The sequence below is a fragment of the Phragmites australis genome, chromosome 6 (assembly GCF_958298935.1).
Source record: "Phragmites australis chromosome 6, lpPhrAust1.1, whole genome shotgun sequence".
NCBI lineage: Eukaryota > Viridiplantae > Streptophyta > Magnoliopsida > Poales > Poaceae > Phragmites > Phragmites australis.
Genome location: NC_084926.1, coordinates 5,660,593 through 5,681,538, shown reverse-complemented (window position 1 = coordinate 5,681,538; position 20,946 = coordinate 5,660,593). Strand labels below are relative to the sequence as shown.

At 45.6% G+C, this 20,946-nt stretch overlaps 3 protein-coding genes across 4 annotated transcripts; all 3 read left to right on the top strand.

Moving 5' to 3' along the window:
- Nucleotides 1-2,241: 2,241 nt before the first annotated feature.
- On the top strand, nucleotides 2,242-4,003 carry LOC133920380 (probable peroxygenase 5). 2 transcript variants are annotated; one of them, XM_062365001.1, is made up of 6 exons: nucleotides 2,242-2,389; nucleotides 2,487-2,627; nucleotides 2,770-2,855; nucleotides 3,126-3,220; nucleotides 3,316-3,441; nucleotides 3,537-4,003. In XM_062365001.1, the coding sequence occupies exons 1-6, from the start codon at nucleotides 2,314-2,316 to the stop codon at nucleotides 3,673-3,675; spliced, it is 663 nt and encodes a 220-aa protein (XP_062220985.1). In that variant the 5' UTR covers nucleotides 2,242-2,313; the 3' UTR covers nucleotides 3,676-4,003. The 2 variants fall into 2 exon arrangements, with proteins under 2 accessions (XP_062220985.1, XP_062220984.1); XM_062365000.1 differs by having other exon boundaries at nucleotides 2,484-2,627.
- A 2,453-nt stretch (nucleotides 4,004-6,456) lies between these two features.
- On the top strand, nucleotides 6,457-8,324 carry LOC133921299 (probable peroxygenase 5). Its single transcript, XM_062366112.1, has 6 exons — nucleotides 6,457-6,685; nucleotides 6,772-6,891; nucleotides 6,989-7,074; nucleotides 7,531-7,625; nucleotides 7,706-7,831; nucleotides 7,919-8,324. The coding sequence occupies exons 1-6, from the start codon at nucleotides 6,595-6,597 to the stop codon at nucleotides 8,061-8,063; spliced, it is 663 nt and encodes a 220-aa protein (XP_062222096.1). The 5' UTR covers nucleotides 6,457-6,594; the 3' UTR covers nucleotides 8,064-8,324.
- A 4,707-nt stretch (nucleotides 8,325-13,031) lies between these two features.
- LOC133921298 (plasmodesmata-located protein 6-like) lies at nucleotides 13,032-14,275 on the top strand. Its single transcript, XM_062366111.1, has one exon. The coding sequence runs from the start codon at nucleotides 13,267-13,269 to the stop codon at nucleotides 14,116-14,118; it is 852 nt and encodes a 283-aa protein (XP_062222095.1). The 5' UTR covers nucleotides 13,032-13,266; the 3' UTR covers nucleotides 14,119-14,275.
- The last annotated feature ends 6,671 nt before the right edge of the window (nucleotides 14,276-20,946 follow it).

Sequence of the window (20,946 nt, the reverse complement as noted above, 5' to 3'; positions counted from 1 at the left end):
AAACCGGGTTGCTGTAACAGCAACGTTATCGTGATTTTATAACTACTACCTCTGTTTCGTAATATTTATCTATACTCACCATTACGTACAGACTAAAAAATATTAAAATTGAGTGAAAAAAATACATAGAGATGACCATACTATCCTTAATCAATGCAGAGATGAAAATAAATAACTCACCAACATTCGAGTAAATGCATGCATACACTCAAGGGCATAGCAGTAAAATGAACTATAAAACATCATTGATTACCGTAATAAACAAATAATTTAAGATAATAATCCCGAGACTATAAACAAACATTATAAAACGAAAGAAGTAACATATAAGCATGAGTCGTCAGCTTCACGTATCAGTGACAAAATCATGTTTGTTGCTCTCGTGTGCGCGAGCTCTTTCTGGCTAGCGGGTTCGCCGTTTATCCGCGCGCGCCGGCGGTTTTTCCTCTCGATGACATCCGCTTTTACGGTGTGTGCTGCTGGCGGATACAGAAGAAGGACGAGACGAATCGATCGCGCGTCACCGCCTCGCCGGCGATGGCGTCTCGACGTAGTAAAAAGATTATTCGGGTTGCCATTAGAACACAGAAGGATCACGCTCACGTCAAGAATATCTTTCTACTTCTCCTTCCTGACAATCTCGATTCCAAATAGTAGTACTGTTCGTCAGGAGTGAACATCCAGCAGCTCCGTCACGAGTCTGCCTTCACTGGCAGAGCTGCGTGGCACGAAATGTTCGCGTCGTTGCAGTCAGCGTCTTTTGCCAGATGACGCTTCAGATGGGCTGATTCAATTCATAGCGGAAGCGTCGTTGGTCCGGCGGAGGGAGCCTGCTCAAGCTAAGGCAGCTCGGCGACAGTGTGTGGGTGGTTCCGAAGACAGTTCCGGCGGTCCTAGTCCCGGCCTACTGGCCACTTGACACGTTCAAGTCCCGGAGACGCAACGCGACTCTGTAGGACGGCGTCTTCGGCGGCGCGGTTGGCGCATCAACTACACCGACGCTGCGACGGCTGTGACCAAGCCGCCGCCCCCGCTGCGCCTGGACCGAGCCGGCCTCCGATGTGGGCTGTGCGAGTTCGAACGAGTCGGCCCGTCTCTGCCGTGTCGTAGGCAGCACGGGCTCATCTTATTTCCAATGGACCGGGCTCGAGAGAATCGGGCCAATTACCAGTATGCAAGAGCTGACGAGCAGGCCTGGGTCCAATTACTAGGTCCGTCGTGTCAGTTCGGCCCACATACAAATAGACCAAGTTCGGGGGAACGAAACGTGGATTTTTTTATTCTTTTATATTTTTAAAGTAAAAAATATAAATATATACGCTTATTTTGAAAAATTACATATCAAGACTCACGTCGCCCATTGGAAATTTTTGTAGAGTTAGATGATAGCATCCTCCACACCACATAAAAATTTTATAATTTTTCATGGCTATTTTGATAGTGTTTTGAATTTGAAGAGCATTGGAATGCAATCTTTTTATTATTTTAAACCCATTGCCCGTTCCTCTCGCTCTTCAAATGGCCGTAAAAAAAAAATCTAGATTTGCAATTTGTTAAAATGAGCGTATATATTTATAATTTTTTTGATTTAAAAATATATGAAAAAAGTTCACGAAACGTGAAGCGGTGACTTTGCATTTGCACGCGCTACAAGAAAGTGATCAACGAACCGTGGAAGGCAGCGGCACACGAATGGAACGGCCATCTCAGTAACGGTGATGGCCCGTGTCGCAGGGACAAGCCACCTCCTGGCCCCTGCTATTTCTCGGCTTCAGCCTTCAGCTGTTGTTGCTTCTCCCTGTCTCGGAGCGGGACCCGTCGATCTTCTCCGCTAACTCTACCAGCACCGAAAAACTGAGCCAAATCCAATTCGTGGTGAATGGTTTTCCCCATGTTTACACGGAAAATCTACCTTTGCCAACCACCCGTGCATTGGCAATGTATGAGATCATGAATGAGGATATCTCGCATGCAATCTAAAAATGAATGAGAATATCTCACATGTAATTTAAAAATGAAGAAAGATATCTCGCATGCAATCTAAAAATGAATGAGGATATCTCGTATGTAATTAAAAAATGAATGAGAATATCTCACATACAATCTAAAAATGAATAAAGATATCTCACATGTAATTAAAAAATGAATGAGGATATCTCACATGCTGCTGCTGGCCCAGTGCCGAACCACATCCTATAAATGAGGCGCACCTCCGGACAGAGCTGCACACACCGCCGAGGAAAACGCAGCGTCACAGGAGACAGAGAGGGAGAGACTAGCGGTCGGCGAGGTCTTGAGAGTTGAGACCGATCGATGGACGCTCGGCGACGGCGGTCGTCGTGTCCGGGGGCGGCCGTGCCGCTCCTGCTCGTGCTTGCCGCGTCCTTCGGTACGTAAGACAAGGAGACGCAGTACTGCATGTTAGATTTGATCCATACGGCATGTTCCCTTATTGTTGCATAATTGCATTCGTGAATTCCAAGAAGGGGGTCATGCGGCCGCCGCGGCCGCGCCCGCGCCCGTCGGCGCTCCTTCAGGCGACGCTGGCATGACGGCGCTGCAGAAGCACACGGCGTTCTTCGATAGCAACCACGACGGCATCGTCACCTTCGACGAGACGTACGAAGGTGAGCTCGATCGTTCTCCATTTCCGCCGTCGTTGTTTGCGCGCTTCTACATATGGAGCATTCATGCACGCAGATTCCGTTCACGCTGTGCCATCGTGCCATGCATTCTATGTTCGTGATGTGTGTCTCTGGATTGTGGTAGGCTTGAAGGAGGTTGGAGTCGGAACCGTCACGGCCAAAGCCAGTGCTGCCTTCATCAACGCCGCCCTTGGCCCCAAGACCAGACCTGTACACTCTCTCTATCTCTCTCAACGTCCCTATCGTCTTGATATGGAGTCTGGTTCTGGTTAGCTTGTGGCTTGCAGGGAAGCCTTGCTTGTTTCTAGACGACAACGCATAACATGACATTTTTATGTTCCGGATCAGCACTTTCTAATGCTGCAGTTTTTCCTTACTGTAGACATGCTTAGCATCTGACCAATTGCTACCCTTCTTTTACAGTGATGTTCCATAAAATCTTCTAGTATAAAGTTTTCGCTTCTATCCAAACGCATGCAGGATAATTCGAACTCGTCACGCATGGATATCTACATTGTGAACATCCACAAAGGGATCCATGGAAGCGATACAGGCGCATACGACGCTCAAGGAAGGTACGCACATATATGCCTCCGACGCGTAATGCAATTAGGACTAAAATGTTTGGTCATTGCAATGTGTAATCGGCTAGACTTTTCTGATTTTACAGGTTCGTTCCCGAGAAGTTGGATGAGATGTTCGCCAAGCACGGCAAAAATGTATCCAATGCCCTGACGAAAGACGAGCTCGACGAGATGCTCAAAGCAAACCGAGAGGACAAGGACTTCAAAGGATGGTAACTTCTACTAGTCTGAACTGAAGCTAACAAGATAGTATTGCCCTTTAATTTTTCCTAACTGTCTTTCTTCTTGGCCACAAATGGTAATGCAGGCTCGGAGCTTCGGCGGAGTGGAAGATGCTGTACAACATCGCCAAGGACAAGGACGGGTATCTTCCCAAGGGCACCGTGAGAGCCGTCTACGATGGAACCCTCTTTTATCAGTTGGCGGCGCTGAGGAAGAAGGGCTGATTGCGTCCGAGAAACAAGCATGATTTAGTTGCTGCCTGATTATATATGTACCTGTATAAGAAAATTGGTCAATACTAGTAAGGCCCTGTTTTGCTGTAATATCAAAAAAAAAAAATGCAACCGACCGAGTGGTCGGCCGCTGCATAAAAGGGTCTTGGGCTGACCTGTCCATCGCCCCGAGCCCAGATCGGCCATACCACAAACCCTAATCCTAGCTCATCTGCCCGTCGTCCCCTGCACCAGTCGCCGCCGTCCTTGGCTTTCCGTGCTTGTCATCAGTGCCGACCGCGTCGTCTCCGCCTGTAACATGCTGCTTCCTATCGTCGTGACGCCATCGTCATCGTCTGTGATGACACCGTCACGTCGTGCTTTGCCCGGCCAGTTGCGTAGCAGGTTGACGCCGTTCTTACCGCAGCTCGGCTCCGTCGCGCTGCCTCCTGTCGCGTCGGCTGGCCACCGCTGCTCCGCCAACCGCCGGTCGCAGCCCCGCCTGCGTCACGTCGTACCATCGCTCGGTCATCCTGCCGCGCCGTCGCCGACCCAGCGTCGTTCCCATCGAGCTTGGCCGTCGGCCGCCTCCCTCCCCCCTCCCACCGTTGTCACTACCACTCGACGCCATCGGGACCGCGCCGCTAGTGCTGAGTCATGCTGCCGAGTAGTGAGGAGCAGAACAGAAGAAAGGAGAGAGAAGAAAAGAAAGAAAAAAAAAAGAGAAAGAAGAAAAAGGAGAGAGAAGGGGATTTTTCTGGAGATTTCACCAGATTTGTCATCAGTTCATGTTTCACGCAGCGAGGGTAATATCTTTGTAATCCCTAGATGCTTAGCGATAGCTTGGTTGATAATTTTGTCATTGGACGCGAGAGTGGAAGCTTGACCGTCTAGTCATGAGAGTAAATTCGAAGGCTGGTAATGAGTGGAGCCAGTTTTGGCTTTATGTTTAAAGCGACAGCTGTAGGTCTCATCGACATCGTTCTAGTGGTGCGATATTGTTCGATTCGGAGAAACGTTCAAAACAGTGTGCTATATAGTAGGTTTTACTCGACGCAGTAACTCAATTATCGGTTTTCGACCTACTTAGAGTAAGATGTCGCCTAAGTCATAAACGTAAAGTTGTAGGAAATTCTCTAAAGATGTTTCAATTGTAATCCCTTGCTATCGTTGGTTAAGCGAAACGAGTGTTACGGCTCGGTCAGCAAGCAACCATGTGTGTTAGTTGAATTCCCGAGAAAAAAAAGGTACACTCAGGATTTTGGGGTTCGGTTAGAGAGAGAAGTTCTGACATCCAACGTTTAGTCACGTGGTCGTTTGGGACAATTTCTGAGTACGATCTTGTTCCTCAAGTTTTGGAAGCGTCGGTGCTAGCAGTGCGAGACCAACTTCTCACCACAGTTAAGGCAAGTGCATGACAAACCCATGATTACCTTGCTTTGCTTGACAAGTGTATTCTTTCAATGTGTTTATTCAATTTTTGAATTTTCCTTTATTTATATGATTCAAGTTCAAGAATGAGTTTATGTCAGTATTCTAGTTTCAAATTGTTCCATTTTATCTATCATTCATAGTCTGGTGTTATCAGGTAATTTGATTCTTTTGTTCATGATCCTATGAGTGAGTGCTGGCCCTGCTTGTTTGACTTTACCAGTAAATGCAAAGAAAATTCAGGACGGTTCATATCGACGGAAACTATCGTCCTCTTGCTGTTTTCAAGAAAAAGGAAAAAAACTCAGTGTTTCTCGTTCTTCTTTGACGTTGTTGATGCGTCCGTTCTTTCGGTTTCATAACTATACTTGCTGAGTGTTTTTACTTACACTTGTGTTTTATTTGGTTTTTAGGTACCTCTGCTTATGATATGTTCGAAAGGGGGAATAGCATCACGTAGTAGTAAGTGATCACACTTAAATTATTTTATAGTTGTATTCATAACTCTTTAGCATCGTACTTGGTTATCTTGTCAGTTTGTAGCTCGTGGATGTTTTTGGTGTAATGTAACGAGTCCGTGAGATGTTTCAGTACTAGTTTTAGACTGTTATGTTTATTTTCCGTTTATATATACCCTGCATATGACAAATACATTTTTGCTATCTAGGAAACCAGTAGATACAGAGAACCTCTATCAAAAAAATTATAATTTTCGAATTTGTTAGGTTTTTGTTGAGAGTCGGTAGTAATCTAGGTTTTGTTGAAAGCTGGGATGTTACATTTGCATTTAACAGTTGGTATGAATTGAGTAGTATTTGAGTATGAGTTGAGAAAGAGCAAAGGGCCATTCTTGATTCTGCCAGTTACAACAATGGCTCCGTCCATTTACCACCTGAGATTTCAGTTTCGTGTCCCATCTAATCGCTTGAATGTTCGCAATTATACTGAACAAAATTTCAGGGATTTGAACCTATGTTCCTCAATTGAAAAATCGCTCAATAAATTCCAGATACATTTTCACAGGAGAAATTTGTATTTTCTTCACTCTAAACATTGCTTTGTAGAATTGCCATTTAAAACATTCCTTCCTTGATTTTTTTGTCATTATGTAATTTTAAAACAATGTTTTAAATGCCATTAGTATCATGAATTGACATAATAATATGAAAATCAAGAAGATAATGTTTTGAGTGACAATTCTGCGAAGTCAACTTTTAGAGTAACAAATCTGCGAAGCCCACTCTTCCTATCGCCAAAAATCCAAATTCTTGTAGGACAGAGTGGCGTCGATCGAAGTCATTCGCAGCTGCCGGTCCTGGGGCGCGAGGACACCGCACGGCACGCTTCAGTTGTTCAAGTGTGCGGGTCTCTCCACTTCAGCTATCGTGCGACTCCGAGACTGTCCACCTGTACTTAAAGGCCCCGAGGGGCGAGGGCCGGGCAGAAAGGGGAGAGCTGTCAATTAGCGCACGAGACAGGATCGGGAAGAAATCGCCGGAGATGGGCAGCACTCCACGACGACGGTCGTCCCCTGCGGCGGCGAGGACGGGGGTTGTGCCTCCCTTGCTTCTTCTCTTCGCCATGCTCTTCTGTAAGTCCCTTGGCTCCGGGACATCAGTCGGATTTTGCTTTGCGAACCACCCGTTTACTTACTTGCCCCTCTCCGGCTCCGGAAAGGGGGACGGGCGGCGGCGTACGGCGACGCTCAGGGCGCCGGCATGACGGCGCTGCAGAAGCACGCGTCGTTCTTCGACCGCGATGGCGACGGCATCGTCTCCTTATCCGAGACGTACGATGGTGAGCTCTCTTTGTCCCCATTCCCTCCTCCTTTGATGCTCGTTGTTCGCAGCAATTCTTGGCCTGATCATGCGGTCGCGTTTGGGCGTTGCGGCAGCGTTTCGGGCCCTCGGATTTGGGATTGGCATGTCCAGCATCAGCGCTGCATTCATCAATGGCGCCCTTGGCTCCATGACCAGACCTGTACGGCCACTCCCCCTCCCCCTTTCTCTCTGTGCGTGTGCAGCTAGAAAAAAAAAATCTTTTTTTACGTCTTTGTTTTATTATTTCGGAGTTAAGGTGCCTGGTTAGGCTGTTGAACTGCACAAAAGCTGATCATGCCATTTTTATGTTAGTCTAGCAACTCCATGAAAGTTCAGTTCTCGACAGTATTAGACAGGAGTAGTAGTACGGCAATTGATCATGGAATCTGGTGAGACTATGGTCACTCAAATTATGAGATGCTCCTTAAGATTCATCATTCATGGTGGTTCCAGCTGCAGATTGTGACAGCACAGGCCTGTGATTTAGTACATGATTTGCTTACCTGATTAGCTGGCCAACGGCTACATGGAGACACATGCTTTACGTACTCGTGCTTTGTACGCACTCAGCAAATGAAATATAAATAAATGGTGTTAGATCACGGTACAAATGCAGGAAAATGCAACGTCATCGCGCTTGGATATCTACATAGAGAACATCCACAAGGGGATCCATGGAAGTGATACAGGCTCCTATGACGCTGAAGGAAGGTACGTAAGCCATCGATTCTTTGACGGCCATCAGCTCTCCTTCAGTAGGTTCCGAACAGCCTGACACTACAATTCTGTAGGTTTGTCCCTGCAAAGTTCGATGAGATATTCGCCAAGCACGCGAAAACTGTCCCTGACGCTCTGACATCAGATGAGATCGACGAGCTGCTCCTCGCGAACAGAGTGCCTGGTGACTACAAAGGATGGTAATCATCTGGTCCAAAATTCGTAACACCTCAACAGTTATCAGTGCTCCTATTCCTATAGCCTCAGTGTCTCGCTCTGTCTTGCAGGGTCGGAGCAACGTCGGAGTGGAAGATACTGTACAGCCTCGGCAAGGACAAGGACGGCCTCCTCCGCAAGGACGTCGCGAGAGGCGCCTACGACGGGAGCCTGTTCCACCAGTTGGTGCAGGAGAAGGCATCTGGTGACAAGTGAGAACTGAACCGAGAGGAGCATCTCCGTCCTCGTTTTCTTACTTACCGGTGCAAGCAGATGCGACTAAGATAACGACCGGACTCTGAATATGCCGTCAAGCAACCTGTATTAGCTGTGTGAACAAGTGTGGACAGGTGTGAACGAAATCTGCAGATATGACGAATGGATTTTGTTTGTTGGTATCCTATATTCCTATCATCCTAAAAGTACGATGGTTCTGTACGTGCAAGTGGTTGGCAATGGATTAGCATATTCGACGTTTCTCGTCCGTGATCGATGCTTGTCTCTGTCGTTGTTGTAAGCAAACCCGTTTAGTACGCTGGAAGCCAACTAGGTTTGCAGCATTATCTTGCCGTACTTGTCTGTCTGCTCAGAGAACTTCCACTTTGTTGCAGATCGTGACTGTTCAGATGCCATCTTGTTCATCTAATCATCCGTGATCCTGTGTTGTTAACTGATTGCATTTGTTGGCATTAGCTGGCTAATTGCGTGTATCAAGGCAATGCCACTTTCAGCGTCAAGAGGGGATCCCATCCAGGATTAGTTGGTCCTTCATGGCATCATCCTTTGTTGGATGGGATGGTCCTTCGATTTTATTTGGTGTGAGGAATGGGGTGGTCTAGCACCTTGTTTGGTTTGAATAATGAAGTGGTCTTGCACCTTGTTTTGGTTTGAGGAACGAGGAATAGAGTGATCTCGTGACCATTTTTCACATAAAAACTGTACACAGTGACAACATAAACTGTGATCTCTCACAAACAAAGCCCTTGTACTTTGACAAGACAATCCAATTATCAAAGCTGCAACTGGTTCCAGCCATCGATCTCACGAACACAGCAAATGAAATAGCCAATAAGCTCAAGCCGTTGTTCTTGAGCACCTGGAGCGGATTGTGAAGAGCTCCAAAAGAAAAAAATTTACCAAGATCTGACCTCAAACACACCAAATAAACTGAAATGGGAATCACGAATCTGAAAATTTTGTAATCGCAGCCAAATAGAACCCTCGCTTATCAAGGGCCAAAACACAAGTTCGACCTTTCCAGACGAGAGATTCCAATTGAGAGTTGGAGATGGCAGCAGAGGGGACGAGACGAGAGATTCCAATTGAGAGTTGGAGATGCCAGCAGAAGGGGACGGGGATTGGGCGTGCAGTACGTCATAGGAACCTGTCTAGCAGATGGGGAGGAATCCAAATCCAATAGCATTACCACCGATCTTTCACAAATCATGCCCAGATCTTTAAAAAAAGTCATGTGCATACAATCCATGGATGGGTGAAGAATGTCTAGATGAAATCACCAGAGAACACACGAAAATATCCTCAATCTTTTGCAGGAAACTTGACACATCCTAATCGAAAAGAAGGTTTCGTGTATCTTTACTAGGAGATGAGTGCAGAGATGAGTGCAGAAGCAAACAAGGAGAAGAAGTCAGAGGATGATGGAGTAGCGCTCGTGAAAGCACGAGCACGACCCCGCTCTCTGAGTTTTTTTTTTCCTCAGATGCGCTGAGTCGAGGAGGACAGCGTCGTCCGCTGATTTCTGAGAAGCGACTGGGTCTGTGGGTCGCGGGCATGAACTTGCCGGTCAGCTTGCGAGACTACTTTCTTTTTAAATGCAGGAACATATTATCGTCATAGCATTTATACATTTACAGTATCTTTAAAAGATCCCTTAAATAATCTTCTATAAAGATTTTGATTAAAACTCATCTCTAAAAGTCTTTCTATCTCACCCCTTATCCTTACCAAGCCCAAAAATTCCTCTGTCGCTAGCTTCTTTTGGGGAATGCCTCCTCACTCCCTATCCACCCAACAGCTTAGGCCTCACCCGTTGGCCTCAATCTCATCTTCGTCTGACTGTGCACAAGCTCGGAGTTCATGCTCTCTAGCACCGTCATCATCACCAGAGAGTGGCAACCTCATCCGCTACAGTGCGAAGGGCATGGCAAGGGCGGCCTGCGCCACAATGCGCTCGGCGGTAGCGAGCGCGGCGTCATCAGTGGTGAGTGCGTCGAGGCGGGCGATGAGCGCTGTCACTTGGCTCTGTGTTACACCCTGATTTCCATATTTCGTAAATTTCTAAAATTTTCCAAAATTAGATTATAGGTTGAATAATTAGAATAGAAAAAGCCTATTTTCTGAATTTAAATTTGAATTTGAATTAGGTTATTATTTGTTTGAATGTATTCATGCTGAAAATATGCATGTAGGGTTTCTTTGGTTTTTTGTTTGGAGTTTATTTGTCTTCTTTTGTTTTGATTTATTTTAGAATAGAAATATATTAAAAAAAGAAAAGAAAAAGAAAAAGGCAAACCTAAATCTAGCCTGACTCTTTTCCTCCCTCACCTCGACTTGGCCCGAGCCAGCCTTTTCCCTCCTCTTCCCCTTCTCTCCCCGCCCCGGCCCTGTCGACTGAGCAGCCTAGCAGCGCCGGCCTAAGCAAGCCTTGCGCTGCAGCCCACCAGCGTGCCTGAGCCAGCCAAGCCAGCAATTGCGCCCTTCTGTTTTCCGCCTACCACAGCCAAAGACGCTTAAGCCTTTCTGCCTTCGCCCGTGCTTCTGCCGTGTGGGACCCACTGGTCGGATCTGTCCCCAACCCGGAGTTTGTCGTGCCACCGAGCTCAAATCACATCGCCGCCGAATCCACGCCCAAACCGAACATGGGATCTTCTAGAAGCTCGCGGGATATAGTCTCTATGATCCCCATGCTCGATTGTCAGCCATATCTCCTCGAATCCACATTTAAATGAGGAAGTTCGAGCTCGGATTTGTGCCGTCACCGCCATGAATCGTAGTCGAACTCGTCCCAGACTCCTAGAGCATCCCCACCTATAAATATGTGCATTTACGCTCTCCTTGAAGCTCGTCGATCTTTTTCCCCAACTCACTGAGTCGTTTTTGATGCCAGAAAGCCCTCTCATCAAAGCTCTACCGTCGGTGGCCGTCGATGCACGTCGCCGAGCTTCTTCGGTGTTCCTACGGCCCTGCAGACGCCCTAGGTGAATTTCCCGAGCTTCCCTCTTTGTGAACCACCACTCACCGGAGTACCTAGCCCGCCGAAGCTCGATTTCAACGGAAGCCCGTCTGTGCGTTGTCGCCTCCTAGCGCTTCCGCCGTCTCTATAGTGCCGTCGGCCTTTCTGCCCTTCTATCTCAGTCGTTTGATCAGTAGCACACGGTCTAGATTAGATCAAGATCATACCTCTTCAGTGTCTAACCCCATACCGACATGTGTCCTCTTTAAATCTAGTCAACAACCTTTGCCACATGGACATCCACATCACCGACCATGTCACTCGATCTATCCCACATGTAGCCTATGTGTTAGCCAAGTTTGCAGTCATGCAGTAAAGAAGGTTTTTCAATAAAAAATATTTTCAAATAATCCTGATAATTAGCAACTTTGCAAATAGGCCCATGGACTTCTCCATTTTTTTACAAAACAGCCCCTATATTTTACCCTTTAGCCCTTAAACTTTTATATAATTACAAATAGATTCCTCTATTTTTATAAAAAAAATCCCTAAACTTTCTGTTTATTTCAAATGTAGTCCTTTTCTTTCCAAATTAAACCTTAATCCTGTTTTTAGCGTATCTTTTTTGTCGTAGCTCCTTTTTCAGCAATTCTTGCGTCGTTAGAGTTGTTTTCCCGAGTTCTATCTTTCTAGATATGTTTTGTCTTGTTATTCTTCTATTTTGTGCTCTGTTCTTAGTATGTTTGTTTGTGTTCTTTATCGGTAATTGTGCGATTAGTCGACAACGTTCTTAATCAATTTGAAGAACATTAAGACCAAGAGCTAGAGTACATTGAGCAACAATAAGGAGAATGCAAGTGTCCTTGATCATCTTGAATCTATATTTTAAAAATATTTTATTTTATAAAATTGCATGCAATATTAATTTGATGGGTAGTCATCTATGTTAGCGTTTACGCTAGATCTTCCTTTACATTTCTTGAAGCCTAAGTGGTGGTTGGTATGAGTCTTTGTATAGATTTGCTTAGCCATGCTGTCGAGATATTGAAAAGTGTTATATACTTGACTAATGAACATATAATCATGATGGTTAATATGATGATGGATTTGATAAAGCAACACAAACCCTAGGCCTTGAGCAAATAGGTGATTGTGAAGGTGATCATAGATATATCGATGGTTTAATCTTTGCTCAAGTGATCTAAATAAGAACTGATTCATGGAGCGACAACCCAAGAAGATCCGTACAAACACGAGACCGATATGTATAGGCTTAGATGATTAATTAAGGTTCTTCCAGTATCGTGTGTGCCAGATTGCAGGCGTGGATAAGGGAAGTTAATTTCTAGATTTCACAAGGCATAAGAGGGGGCTTCTGACTAGGAATTAGACTCACGTATACCCTGGCGATAAAACCTGGAGTGATAGTGATATATACTAGGATGATTCTTTGTAAAGTCTTCGTAGTGATTTCCTAGTCACACACCATATATCGGATATCTGTTGAAGATGAATGTGATTTAAGGAGAGAATCTTTTAGGTATAACTCCCTATATAAGAATATATGGAATGTGATTTAGAGAGTGTTTTGAAAATGCTCTCACACAACGTCTAACGTGACCCGAACCAAATGACTTGTTAGGCTCGGTTTTTGGGTCGGATGATTCCGGACGGCCCGACGACACAAACCAAAAAAGCTTAGAGAAGGTAGTTGTTTCAACAACGTAGCGGGTAGCTGCTCGGAAGTCGGAACTGGCGAGGAAAAAAAACAAGGTTTCAGAATGCAATTTAAATTTGAAAGTGTAACGTGTGCAGTTTCGTACAATCGAGGTGGTAGGCGACAGAGAGCCTAATGCAGGCAGTCCAAGAATCATGTCAAGCACCTGATTTGCTTGCAGTAGAAAACTCAACCTCTTGGAGTTTCGTTTCACCCATTTCAACAGACTGAATTGAATACGGAGGGAGCAGAAACGAAATCGGTGCTCCTAAAACCTGATACCATCCCAATATACTTTTTGCCCACGATAAACACGAAGAAATGCTGGGCCTTTCAACATATTCGATCCATCTCAGCCTGCTTGCCTCCACGAACGTTTACCGATGTAGCCCACCCAACCCACGACTCCTCCATTCCACGGGCGCTGCTTCTAAAAACTCTTGCGCTCCCATGGCTCGGCTCGCTCGCCTTCTCGACTTCTCCCGTAAAAGCTCACTGAAAGCAAGCGCATGCCAAGAAGGCGAACAAGCATGGCCACGCCCGTTCCAGCAGCAACAACGCTCCTCCCCGTCCTCTCGCTGATGCTGCTCCTGCTGCGAACGGGCACCTGCGCCGACGACTACTCCGCGTTCGTGTACGCCGGGTGCTCGCAGGGGCGCTACGACGCCGGTTCGCAGTACGCGTCGGGCGTGGACTCCGTGCTCACCTCCGTCGCCAACAGCGCGCCCTACACCCCCTACGCTAACTTCACCCCGCCGTCCGCCGCCGACTCGTCCGTGGTCGGCCTCTACCAGTGCCGCTCCGACCTCCCCGCCTCCGTCTGCAGCGGCTGCGTCCGCTCCGCCATCTCCAGGCTCTCCTCGCTCTGCGCCTGGGCCACAGGCGGGGCGGTGCAGCTGCGCGCATGCTTCGTGCGCTACGGGAACGATTCGTTCCTGGGCAAGCAGGACACAACCGTGCTGTTCAAGAAGTGCGGCGGCACGCCCGGGGACTCCAGCGGGGTGGCTATGCGGGACTCGGCGCTCGGCGCGCTCGTGGCAGCGGCCGCGCCGGCCGGGGGAGGGTACCGCGCCGGGGGCTCCGGGGGCGTGCAAGCCATGTCTCAGTGCGTGGGGGACCTCGGCGCCAAGTCGTGCTCCGACTGCGTCTCGGCCGCGGCAGGGCAGCTCAAGGTCGGGTGCGGCTACGCCACGGCCGGAGAGGTCTACCTCGGCAAGTGCTATGCGCGCTTCTGGGCCAACGGGGGCGGAGGTTTCAGCAACAGCGCCGGCGGGCATGGACATGGCTTCGGGCTAGTCCATGCTTTCGCCACCGGTTTCTTCGTTTCCTTGGCTTATGTCTCACTTGCCGTAAAGCTATAGTGGGATTGTGACTTCGAGACTTGACGCTTGAGTAGTAGCTATGCTTTTTTTAGTTATCATGCATGTATGAATTGTGGCGCAGTACACTTTTTAGCTTTCTCTTGTGCTAAAGAAAAAGGATGTTCTTGTAGCTTAACTGGGCTTCTCAAGTTTGTAACTGTAAATTTCTTATGTTGTGAGCATGTAATTTTGCATGAATTCCTCTTTACATAGGTTTTTATCACAACTTACAATCATCAAGATCTGATCATTAGTCGTGGCAATGCCATTATGTCAGTCAGTAACTGTTTAATTAGTCTAAAGCATGTACAATAGGATGTTTAGAGGAGGTGTTTATAGAAAAAACCGATATTTTTTCTCAACTATACTAGCACAAATACTTTGATGAAGGGCAAGATGTTTACTTAAGCACGTTGATTATATTAGTGCTAACAAGATACTTAACAATTTTAAACCATATAGCCTTTGTTTGTATTGAAAATTACAATTTTTATGTATATACTTAATACTCTCTCTCCTTAAATACCTGATCATAAGCACATAACATTGTTCATACCCTTATAGCTCCTGCAAACAACCATGCAGATCAGAATTTGCATTAACTTTGGCTGTCCATGCGATTTATCTACGCAGCAAGTTTGGCATAAACATGACCCTAGCCCACATCTGATCTCTCATAGTGATAGATTGTCAATGATTTAGGGTGGCACAACGAGGCGTCCTTGATCATATTCGCTCGTCGTTAACCATATAGAAAAACTAAATCATTGAAGCAGACAATGAAAACATTCAGATACTACTAAGATGAGTGAACTTGCATTGCGACTACTCCACACAAAACCATAATGCGAATGACGCATGTAAAATCAAAACAAAAATTTTAGTGCGGTGAGAAAGCATCCATAACAACATTTTCAGTGCGGAGAGAAAGCATCCATGCAGTTGTTTATAATCTCCAGTATCGCCAATAATTTGAACGCACATAGATACAACGCAAGGCCGTAATGATCCTGGTCTGAAGCTTGAACGACTCATCATGCTTGCTGTGCTCAAAGGTACTCATAGCAGGCACAAGTGATCAAAATAGCTTTAGTTTTGTTTGGCTTTATCTTTGCTCTGAGCTTTCCTTGCTAGCTTTTGATGTGGACTCACTTTATTGGTGTCACTAAGTGCACCTGAGTTTTAGAATATCTCGAACTGGATCCAAATAATTCTGCTTTTGCGTGATTAGATTTTGAAATGAAGGGATATCTCTCTGGTATAGTGGTATCCAATGTACGATAGCAGTGTGTTGCTTTGCTTTTTGCAAGCTTCTGGTAGTAGCCGTGAACTTTAACTTGTTACTAGGCTTGACACTACTTTGAATTAAGTTAGTATTGCACTAGATGTCATCCTAGCTTGAGTCCCATATTGTTGTAGTATCATTTTTCAGTAAAAAATTGAAAATTCAATAAAAAAAATCGAAGGATCGATACTGACGATCAGCAGCGGTCTCATGGCAGCAGTAGCTCCTTCTATCACCTCTGTCTCCTTCAGAAGAGCTGGTGATTCTTCGGTGAAGTACTTCGCCCTTATGATTTCCTGCTGTTTACACTGTTACACAATTCTAATCTTTCATTTGCAGGCGTGCAGAGTGAGCTCAGCTTCTTTGGAATGCCGCAGAAAAGAAAGGCTGGTTGCAGGATTTAGTGCGCCAGTTTGCCATGATTGGATCAACCGGCCGTGGCTTTTGCTCGAACACCGCCTTTGCTTTGCCTGTCGTTGTTCTTATCATTTGGGGCTCTTTTTTTTGGCACCCTCATATAGGTCAAAAGAACGGGCACCAGCGCCATGCTTCGCCGTGACAAAGCTAAAAGATCACACGCCACTGCACGGTACTTGACGCGAAGAGATTCCAGCCATGGACAGCCATGGACAGCCGAGAAACTTTTGCTCAGATGATAGCTCGCCGTACCTGATACTTGTTCAAGGAAACTTCGATCGTACGTGCACAGCTTTAACATGCTGGGTAAGAGAAGACCGGCCGGGCCAGGGCAGCTCTCTGTTGGTTGGCCTGTTCGACGTCCAGTGACTTCGTGAAGCTGCCAATCACGAAAGGTGTGTCGGGCTAGCGCGAAAGGGAGACACGCTAATGTGTGTCGGGCTAGCGCGGAAGGTGGAGCCGCGTCGCTGGTGGAGAGCCGGAAGGGCCGTGCACCTGTGCCACACGCGGCTGAGTGGCGGCGAGACGCAGTGCAGGCGAGCGATGCTGGGGAGAGGGCGCACCGGCACAGTTGACGGTTTGTCACCCCGTGCGGCGGGCGGAAGCCGCGGGGCAGCACGAAGCGTATCCGGTGCCCGCGCAGCTCAGAGCGCACAAGCCGTGCGGCCACGGCCGGCGCACGACGACCCGGGTCGATTTACGGCGGACAGGTGGGCCGACCGGCGTTTGACCGTTTGAAGTATGGCGGTCGGCGGAAGGGTGTGGTGATGCAAGTTCTATATTTTTTAGATTATTAGGTTAATAAAAAACTTCTAAAACATAAACAAAATATTCACTAACTAAGCTAAAGGAAAAATAAGCTAAACAGTGACCTAAATCTACCAATTAGATAACCACTTGCGTATATCAGGCCCGGCCCAAACCAAACGCACGGCCATCAGCAGTCACTGAGACGGAGGGTTGGCGGATGGCAAGTTGGCAACCATCGAACTGCTAACCACCATCGAACTGCTAACCACCATCTTAATGTTCCTGGCAAATGGTTTTGGAGGGATTCGCGAGTCATTTCGCCACGTCGAGCTGGAATTGACTCTCCTTTTCTGTCCTGGGGAAGCCATGAAACCGTTGACGCAAAGACGTTCTCGGAGGATCGAACGAAACTACTGGTGCTACATGGTACGGCCGTGCTGAGATTCCAACCTTAGCAACGAAGCAAAATTTCCCCTTTTCTTTGCATCGTCTGCTAATCCCTACGAGTCATCTAACAACAATACAGCAATTTGTTTCTGCGACTACATAAATGATCTGTTTCTATCGTAAATAGATAATAGTGCTCAATTATTATATAATTAATAATTACTTATGAAGAGATGCCTGTTAAGACAACTGATATCTCAACGGGTGCTTTGTCATTCCTTCATCCACTTATAAATATGTAAACTACTATTCATTAAGTGATACAATTTATTGTTCCTTCTCTATCTCTTAATCTCTCTCTATTCTTCTACTTTCTACTTGCAATGCGTTATCAGCCACACTGGTTCTTCCACTACTGAGTTTGACCATCAAGAATAGTGGCCAATCGATCTCAACATCCAACCAAGGTGAGTACGATGGCATCACTGATCCATGGAATACACGGCATACCTGGATCTTCGTCCTTCGTCATTGTCGTTATGCCGAGTCCACGCCCTCGTCGATCCCGTCATCGTACACACCGTGGTGCTGCTCATCACCAATTTGGCCGCAACAGCAGCCCTGCATGTGGCTGGGGCAAAGCCCGCTTTCTTCGCTCCGCGAATGAGAAAGAAGAAAATCAGAAGAAAAAAAAAAGCACGACAGCGGCTGGCTCTAGCCCACCGCTCACCATGGTTGCCTGCACTAGTGTTGCCCCCTTCTTCAACAACACACCACCAGCAGCGATGACGGCGCCTAAGCGTAAGAAAGGGGAAGGGGCTCGACCACCCCCATGGCTGGCAACCCCACTGGCAAAGGCGGCAGATGCGGCTTCACGGTAATGTGACTCCGGCACGGCTTCATGGCGGTCCATGGAGGCCGCTCCATCTCCGGCAACGGTGCTCCACGCGGTGTGATGATGTGCCTGCATCGGTGCTGCACGCCCATGGCCACGACGTGGCCTCTATCCGTCGGTCCGTGGCACCCAACGACGACCGGCAACTAGCGCCTCTCTGGCAGTGGCCCCCAACGCGGCGTGGCGACGTGCTCGCATCGAAGCCGCTCACTAAGGTGGCACGACCTCCGTCCTAGAAGACGCGACCGCTCTATCTCTTGCCAACCGGCGTCCGCTCCAACTTCGGTAGGCGGCGCTCCGACCAACAACGCCCAACTACGGTGGCAGCGTTCATAGAGCACGGCCACGAGCATGCATCGGTTCGCCCTCCACACATTGTGGCGCGACCCTCCATCCCGACGGCACTTCGACAGGTGGCGACAACACGGTGGGGTGCGATTAGGGTTGCAAACCCTAACCGTCGGCTGCCTCCTCTTTTCTATGGGGCGGGAGGGGGAGCATGCCTGGGACTTGGGCTAAAAAGGTTGCCTAGGCTACGGCCTAGGTTGGCTTAGCCCACTCGACTAGGCCAAAATGCAACAGGCATTCAACCATTTTGTAGAAAAGCCATAATCTTTCTGCATATTTACATGTTTGTATAAAAATAAAATAAAATCAGTGACTGGCTATTTCCATTTGCCCCCCTGAGTTCCATTAAATAGCTCATATAAATAGTATTATACGTATTATTTCTGTTATAGCCCCTGTATTTGTTTATAGTTATACCAGTTTATGTATTTTTATGAATAAGTATTTCTATACCTCATGAGTACTAGATTTGCAACATGTTCAATGTGTTTGTGCCCCCGCATTCCCAAAAACCTATCTTTACCTTTCCATAGTTTTAAATTCTTGCATTTTACTTTATATTGCAAGTTAATACTTTCCTCACTCATATTTTGATTTAAGCCCAAAATTGCTTCATCAAAGCACAAGCGCTTAATTAAAAGTGGAATTTAATGCAAAATTTTAAGAGATTGCCTCAACTAATATTGGTACAACACAATGTGGTGAGATTATGGCATCTACTACAATATTTACAGATTATGCTCATAACACCAAATTAGTCACCCACTACTGTGCCTTCTACACCACTTTTGGTGACTACCATCAACGTGTTAATCCACTAAATTAGAGGTCAACTCCCAAATCAAAATAAAAGGAGAAAAGGTACAGTCACAAAGGATAAAACTTCTTACAAGTTACAGTGGAAACAGCGAAATCCCTCCTCCAAAACAGTAAATGAAAATCAACGCTAAGTTGAACAACACCCCAACCCTATGGATATTATACATCCGGTGGATAACCAACACCCACATCCCAATCCAACTGTGCACACGAACATTGATGTTGGGATATCGGAACACACTAACTCTATCATAATGGTAAATCATGATTGGTCAAAAAGGGTAGATAAAATTTCTATCATTTATATTAATTCTGGAGTCATTTGACCGAAAGACTACAATTGTTGACACTTACTTCTCCACAAAGATTGCAAATGACCTTCACAATGATATATCCTAAGACCATGGCAGAGTTGTTGCAGGCGATCGGACTGGGCACAATAGAAGGATGCAATCCAGATAGAATTATGCTCGGTCTTCAAAAGAGAGTTATTCACATCAGTAATACATACTCCTCGTAACATCTTCCCTATGTGATACAAGTGGGTTTTAATTCACAAACGGAATAGAAACAAAGAGGTGGTGAGATATGAAGCAGGACTAGTAGCACAAGGGTTCTTATAGAGACCCAATATTGATTTCAATGAGACATATTATCTAGTAATGAATGGAATCACGTTCTGATATATAATTTTATTGGCAGTTCAAAATCATCAACCTATGTAGTTGATAAATGCAGTGACCGCATACCTATATAGGTCACTTGATTCGGACATATATACGAAAATCCCTGAAGGACTAAACATTCTAAATCCAAACGCAAACCGGAACATGTATTGTGTAAAGCTTAAAAAAATACAATATGGCTTAAAGCAATCGGAAATAATATGGTACACCCGACTTATTGAGTTCCTTTTGCAGAAGGGTTACTCCAACCACGATGATTGCATACGTGTGTTCATAGTGAAATCCCAAATTGGATTTATATCATCTCCAAACCACACATGACAAACCAAATTTTACTTAAGTCTATAACTTGAGCATATTTCCATAAGAATATTTATCCATCAGTCCACCGATATCCAAATGATATTAAACAATCCTATCCATCAAAGCACATATAGTTATTCAATCCCTAAATATGAATCAAGATCCATATATATCTTGGATTGACCATGAAAAGATATTGAACAAAAAATTATATATCTTAGTACCATCAAAACACTTATGTATCTTGTAAACCGTAACAGACCTGATATTGTATTTGCAGATAACTTACTAGCTCAAATAGTGTAGCACCAACAACTCTATTAGGTGGGAGTGAAAGACGATATCGGTTGATATCTTTATGACACCAAAGATCTAGATTTATTCTATCAGAAAAATTAGACATGAACATAATAGGATATCTAGATATTAGCTATATAATTGATCCCTGTGACACCAGATCACAAACAAATTTCATGGTGATATTGCATTCTCGTAGGAATCATAAATAGATTCTAGTGGCTACTTTCACATATCAGTCTGATAAATCATATGTTTACATAATCTCGCTGATTTATTCACTGAGTCATTACCAACTTCCGCATTCAAAAAAGTATTCACGGAATTGGTATACGATGACTACGAGATTTGTAAGGTTTAGATGGAGTTGATCCCTAAATAATAATCTATTCATATTATATTATACATTTTTTAATGAATTTTTCCTATGCGATTTCTCATATGAGGTTTTTAATGAGACAATATCTAACTTATTCTTTCTATTTTTAAGTAATTTTTTGGAGATTTTAATATGATTCATAGATCATAATTATTGTTCTCTAAGCTCATCAATGAGTTTTTTCCTATCTAGCTTTCTCATATGAGTTTACAACAAGATAATAACCAATATATGCCATATCATTTTCTTCTTATATTTTTTT